This window comes from Olea europaea, unplaced genomic scaffold (genome assembly GCF_002742605.1).
Source record: "Olea europaea var. sylvestris unplaced genomic scaffold, O_europaea_v1 scaffold2014, whole genome shotgun sequence".
Classification (NCBI taxonomy): Eukaryota; Viridiplantae; Streptophyta; class Magnoliopsida; order Lamiales; family Oleaceae; genus Olea; species Olea europaea.
The window spans coordinates 21320-28295 of NW_019238028.1; the positions used below are offsets into that span (position 1 = coordinate 21320).

Sequence of the window (6976 nt, forward strand, 5' to 3'; positions counted from 1 at the left end):
TTGTGAAACGGACTTTACGTCCTAGCAACTTAAATAATTCTCTTTGTTTGCGCAGGTGGCTAGAACTGGAAGAGTGGCACTGGTACACGGGAGTCAGGTGTTGATTCAAGGTACCTTCGTGGTTACTCTTACCCATTTTAAGTATTTATTTCTGGAGTTCACTGCACGGGGAATGCTCGTTTTCTTTCTACAAGCTAGACGGGCAATTTTGTGTATACCTTTGTTTGAAGAACGTGCTAAACACAGTTTCTTGCAATTATTCATTTTGTACAGACAGGCTGACACATGCATGCGTATGGGCATGCACCTGTCCCACGATGGCGCTTACATTTTTTTTTTTTAAATATTTTTTTCTTTGATAATTATAATCCTAAACTATAGAGAATATGTTTATCGAATAGCATTGGACATTATAGTGCAAAATATTTTAATTTCTTTTCTCCTTCGATGCTATTTAGTATTGTCCAATCCACCTTATCGCAGTAATAATTCTTTAGATATTTCCTAAAACAATGTAAATAGTGTCAGCTGCCTTGCTCGCCCTCAAGAAAGTACTTGTATACACGTTCATATCTATCAAAAATCCCATTTATGGTTAACTCGTTGCTCCCGAGCAACAGTAGGGGAAGCACTTACCATCCCTCCATCTCTTTTTGTTTCGTTAGTCAGGCCAGGCACAAGACGAACACCAACCTGTTACCATAAGTGCGGCAAATTTCCTGCGGCGCTCGTATGATGGCCCGGATGCCCTGGTATGTATGTGGCCTGACCGAGCACCCAGTTTGTGATAACTAGCCCAACCTGTTCTACATCTGGAGAACGAGGGTCGAGGGCATGCTGGTGGTGGCCCTGGATGTTGAATATATTTGTTTTGGCTTTTCTTTTTTTTTTTTTTTTTTTTTCAAACTCTCCAATTGTGTATTGACAGCTGTTTGGCCTTTTTTTTTTTTTTGGTTTTTAATCTGTTTTTTTCTATTGTTGATAATCATCATCTAGGTTCAGTCATATCGGAGTCCCTAAACAGGAAAATGAAATAGAAGAAAAAGAAAGAGATACATTTTGAAAATTTTAATTTATGAACTAAATCAGGGGACATTCATAAAAAAAAGAAAAAAAAAAGAAAAAAGAAAAAAAAAAAGGGGCATTCAAAGAATCTTTTGACACCTTCAGTTTGATTTTGGTTCTTCTTAATACCATATCAGATTCTTTGTAGAACCCAATAATGTTCATCTATTAGAACAGTCTGTACAAATAACATTTTTCATTTTTCATTTGTCTTTACTAATGAATATCTCTTAATTTTTGTTTTTCAATCGATTTCTTTAACTTGTATTAAAAAAATTGATTTGTTTCAATTTCATTTTTTTTTATTTTAGAAGTATTAATTATTCTTGATACATATTAATTCATTTAATCTAGTTGAATGGATTATTGACGTTTTAATTTTGGAAATCAAATTGAAATTTAGGTGTATAGCTAGAGTTGGTCCAAAATTATATTTTTCTTCTCTCTCTAAGGAGATTTTAGATAATATTATCAAAAAATAAAAATTTTAAAAAGAAAGGGTAAAACAAACGAAAGAGCCTTGTGGATTGCAAAACATGGCCCAAAACCATATTTTTCTTTTCTCTCTAAGGAGATTTTAGATAATATTATAAAAAAATGAAAATGAAAAAATGAAAGGGTAAAGCAAACGAAAGAGCCTTGTGGGTTGCAAACATGAGAAGGGCACTAAAAACGAAATAAGAAGGTTTTTCTTACATTCATGTTAACGGCAGCGATTCACTCTCACTGCTTCTTTCTATGATTTATTTCATAATAACAACTTTGAAAATCTTATATCCCAAGCAGTCACATTCATTTCATCAAATGTTGTTTGAATATTGTTTTTAAGGATTTTAAGGTTGGACTAAGAAAGAATGATTTTACTTTGAACATGTTTGTGTAGTCACATGGAAGTTAGAAATATACTTTCGTGACGTGAGAAATTGTTAAGACTTTCACATTCATGGTTGGGTTCTAGTCGGCATGCAAGTTTCCACTTGAAAAGCGGTGAATCTTCGGCTGCACTCTTGAATTTAGAATTCAAAATCAAAGTCTGTAGCTCAATTCTAAGCATTTGAAGTGTGGTCAAAGGAGGTATATATATAGACAAGTGTAGCTTTCATTGACGAGGTCGTAGATGTGAAAAGGCGTCAATTTGATGGTCAACAACATCTATATCACCCTAATACGGATATGTGAAACTTAAATTAATAGTGCCTGTCATTTTTCATATTGCTACAATCGTTGAGCAGAGTTTTCGTGGTTGGTTGTTCGAAGCCTTGTAACCAATCTTGTTTAACTCTTATTCAGGTCAGATCAACTCCTTTAAAACACAAATGATGCACGTGACAATTTCTAATGAAAATAAATTTTTGGGTCTTATTTCGGCGGGGGAAAAAAAACCTCTTTCTTTCCACTTTTGTGTTTAAGCCTCCACTTTCTCATTTCAGTTGAACTGCTTCAACTCCTCACTATCGAAACTCCCATCTCTCTCTCTCTCTCTCTATTACGCACACAATAGTAATTAAAGTGAAAATGGTGAACCACAGACACATTTTTCCTGCATTTCTCTTCATCTTCTTCAGTCCACCCTTGGCCATTGCAGTTAGATACAATGTGTTAACGTTTGGAGCTAAACCGGACGGCGTAACCGACTCTACCATTGCTTTCTTGAAAGCATGGTATGCCGCTTGTGATTCCCAAAATCCAGCCACAATCTATGTACCACCAGCAGGAACGTACTTGCTTAAGAGTGCACAGTTTAGAGGGCCATGCAAGAACAAAGCCATAACCATTCATATTGATAGCACCTTAGTGGCTCCTTTGGATTACAATGTGATTGGAAATAATGGTAATTACTGGCTTTTATTTGAAAGAGTTGATGGGATTTCAATTCGTGGTGGCACCCTTGATGGCCAAGGAAATGGCTTGTGGGCTTGCAAGAAATCCGGCAAGAATTGCCCGAGTGGTGCAACGGTAAGTACGGTTGGTCGTATTATCTCGATCCATGTTCTATCAATGAACCTTTCCCGACTACATCTATAGCTAGTTTTGAACAAGTTTCTTCTGAAGTAGATACTTAAATAAGCTTATACGTTTACCATTGGTACAAAAGGCACGGGTCCTTTTCCAAGCCTCGATATTAGGAAAACATCATCACAATGCTCTAAAGTGCATTTGGTTGCCTTTTCTCGATCCATGTTATGTCAATAATCCTATCCCGAATACATTTGTAGCTAGTTTCGAAAAAGTTTCTTCAGAAGTAGATACTTGAAAAAACTAGTAGGTGTATCATTTGAACAAAAGCCGTGTCTCCTTTCCAAGCCTCTGTATTAGCCTATTAGGAAAACATTGTCGTCTCAATGCTCTAAACCCCATTATTTCACCATTTGAAGCGTTAATTTACATACTAATAACTGTCCTGATTAATCTCCCTGCTAGTGAGGGAGTGGTGGGGGAGACGGTTAATGCATATGTAATTAACTTAAATTTTTGTTTTTCAAAGTACATTTTCTTAGATCTTTTTGTTTTTCATAACATATTAATTTTTTTTAATATTTTTTAGGACAAAATAACTGCTTTAGATAACCTCCCTGGTATTCTTAGAATATTTGTTATCCAATACACGAAATTAAATTAAATTTTCTAGAATGCAATTCCTAGTAGCCCTTGTGCCTTTTCTTGTCAGATAATTTTATAACACTAAATATAATTTAAACATTAACTATATCTTAGGTATTTTGGTTCGATATGTCACTCTCTTAATCTTGTCAAGTCCTAAATTTATGACATTTCATGAAATTACATACTCTAATTTTGGCTAGACATAATTTTTCTCGTATTGAATTTTCGTTCTCAGACATTGGGAATTTCCAACTCGAAAAATGTGGAAATCACTGGATTAACCTCTCTAAATAGCAAAATGTTCCACATCGTAATCAATGGATGCCAAGACGTGAAAGTACAAGGAGCGAAGATTTTGGCCCCAAGAAACAGCCCAAACACCGACGGTATTCACGTGCAATTTTCAATAGGTGTAAAAATCTTCAACTCTAAAATCGGCACTGGAGATGATTGTGTCTCAATCGGGCCAGGCACCACTAATTTGGTCATCCACAATGTCGTTTGTGGCCCTGGCCATGGCATCAGGTAATGCTATTCAGTATCAGTTATATAGAGGTGCCGTTCATATCTGATACAGAGTAACCAGTTAATTACTGTGAATAGTTCTAACACCGCAAATTCCTATATGTGCAGTATCGGAAGCCTAGCCAAGGATTATCGAGAAGTCGGCGTACAAAATGTGACTGTTAAGAATGTTACATTTAAGAATACGCAAAATGGTTTAAGGATAAAGACATGGGGAAGACCAAGCACTGGATTTGTAAAGGGTGTTCTATTTCAGCATGCCATCATGGACAATGTCCACAATCCTATACTAATTGACCAAAATTACTGCCCACATAACAAAAACTGCCCTGGAAAGGTATACATTTTCTAACAGCTTAAAATAACTTTTATATTTAAAAGCCTCATACTGGAAGGATAAAACTTTACTAAAGACGATAGTTATATTAAATCAAACAGTTGATCTCCTATCCACAGTGGACATGATGACAATTTCAATGGTCGAATCTTACTTTTTCGACCTTTTGAAAGAAAAGAGGTTTGATCTGTTGACGTGGCAACATTACATCAACGGGTGGACATTATAACTTTTGTCCACTGTGGGCAGAAAATTATTTCTATAAAACCTAGTAAAAATTTAGCAATATTTCAAGAATTAATTTTTCATTTATGTACGTAATTCTTTCAGGTTTCAGGTGTAAAAATTAGTGAAGTTACATACAGAGACATCCAAGGTACGTCAGCAACTCCAGTGGCAGTGAAGTTTGATTGTAGTAAGACAACTCCATGTCAAAGAATAAAGTTGGAAAATGTAAAACTTACTTACAAAAATCAAAAAGCTCAAGCATCGTGTGCTAATGCTGCCGGAACAACTTCCGGTTCAATCGAGCCCACCAGCTGTTTGTACTGATTCAACATTATTGAAGAAGAAAAGAAATTTAGAGTTCTTTAGATTCATATATGCCTTTTGTAGCAAGTGACATATTACTTGGAAAATGAAGATAATCTACCCAATCCTGGAGGAAAAAAAACCTTTGTGACCCCATGTCTCTAGTATTAATATTTTCCCAGCATTCCAATGTCTCTTCAGTTTTTAATGCCTAAAACATTCTTTTGCAAATATGAATTGACAGATTCATCAATAATTTTTCTTTATGTGGTCTGGTTATAGAAGATTTTAAAGATTTAATATTTGGAAACTTGAGTGCTGAAGTTTTGAGCGAGAGAGAGAGAAAGATATGAGGTAACACTTGTCATTAATTAACAGAGTGAATTAACTACTTCTGAGACATGACATGAACGTGAAAGAGGTTCAAGAATCCATTTTCTTTTTATAAAGGCTGAAATTTTCAATGTGCTTGGAAAACCTTCCATCTATTATTAGGAACAAATTGGATGGAAATTTTTTGGTGGGATTTCATCCTTTGCACACCGATTTGTTTGGAGGAAAATTAAGTCAAGCCATGTATCAACTATTCTCTACATGATGTGATTTTTTATTCTTTTTGGGGTACACGATAAAGGGTTGCTTATAAAAGAAAAAACTACAAGTCTAGCGTCTTAAGTTTTCTTGTTCTCTTTGTGGTTTGTACAAATAGTAGAAATTCGAGGGTGTGATAATGCTTACGTAATTTTTTTTTTCCTAACGACATTTGGGAGTTCGGATGAATTCTATTTGATTGTAACAATTTTCATGCAGTATAATATTTCTAGCTTTGACAATCCATAAATTTTTCTATTGGCGTTCAGCATATATTTTCTATTTTTCTACCTCATTAATCTTTTTCTCAGAACAAAGATAATGTGGACAAAAGCAAGATTGGTTTGTTATCATTGATATCAAAGCATCAGGTCATTTAGAGCATTGGAGCACACAGCACACTGAAAATATGATGGAATGATCAATTTTCACTTGTGGCAAGTAGAATTGAAGGACATTTTGAACTTACACAAGGCTTTAACAGAAAAATCGACCATTAGACTGTTGGAATTTATTTGTTCAAAATCAAAAGAAGAAAAGAAAAAAATAAAATAGGGTTTAACCATTCGACCACATCGATTAAGCCCATGCGGTCGCATGAGGCCCGTTGTAACCATGCGACCATGTTATAGCCTATGCGGTCGCATGGTTGACAATATATGACTGTTGGGTTGGTTTTTTTACCCTTTTTTATTTAAAAATTGTTGGCTTTTCATCCTTGTTTTGCATTATCTCGTGAGAACTTGCAAAGGCCTATAAATAGGTGATCCAAACGCAAGAAATAATAGAGAATTCCATTGAAATTTATCCCCAAAATTATTCTTCCAAAATTGAAAGGAAATTATCGCATAATCATTTCTTTTCTTTTCACTTGTTCATTGTGAAGATACACTTTTGCTTTTTGATGTTTTTCTCTTCAAGGCTTGTTTAATCTACGAACTATTTGCCGAAAATCCTTAAAAAATATTAGAAAGAAGGCAAATAACCTTTGAGGACGCGAGATTAATTTCGTGTTCAAGCCTTCTGTTGACACACTAAAAGTGCAGCCCAAATCGAATAGTCCAAGGAATGAAACTCAATTGAGGAATTCCTAAATCAAATAGCCCAAAAAATGAAATCCAAATTGGGCAATTCAGGATAAAGGCCCAGACATGATTATTAATGAATGTAGTGGAAGCCCACAAACACAGTAACATTATCGCCCAAGTTTGCAAGACGCCTAAGATCTGAGCGAATGGAGTGCCTTACAGTCGCCCAGAGCGATGACACTGTTCTCGCCCATACCTTCGAATCGCCCAGGATCTTAGCAAACATAAAATGTTA

The 6976-nt window shown here is 35.2% G+C and overlaps 1 protein-coding gene across 1 annotated transcript; it reads left to right on the top strand.

Annotated features, from left to right (window-relative positions):
• Window positions 1-2537: 2537 nt before the first annotated feature.
• Window positions 2538-5116, top strand: LOC111379650 (polygalacturonase-like). Its single transcript, XM_023003076.1, has 4 exons — window positions 2538-3021; window positions 3905-4194; window positions 4303-4531; window positions 4862-5116. The coding sequence occupies exons 1-4, from the start codon at window positions 2581-2583 to the stop codon at window positions 5081-5083; spliced, it is 1182 nt and encodes a 393-aa protein (XP_022858844.1). The 5' UTR covers window positions 2538-2580; the 3' UTR covers window positions 5084-5116.
• The last annotated feature ends 1860 nt before the right edge of the window (window positions 5117-6976 follow it).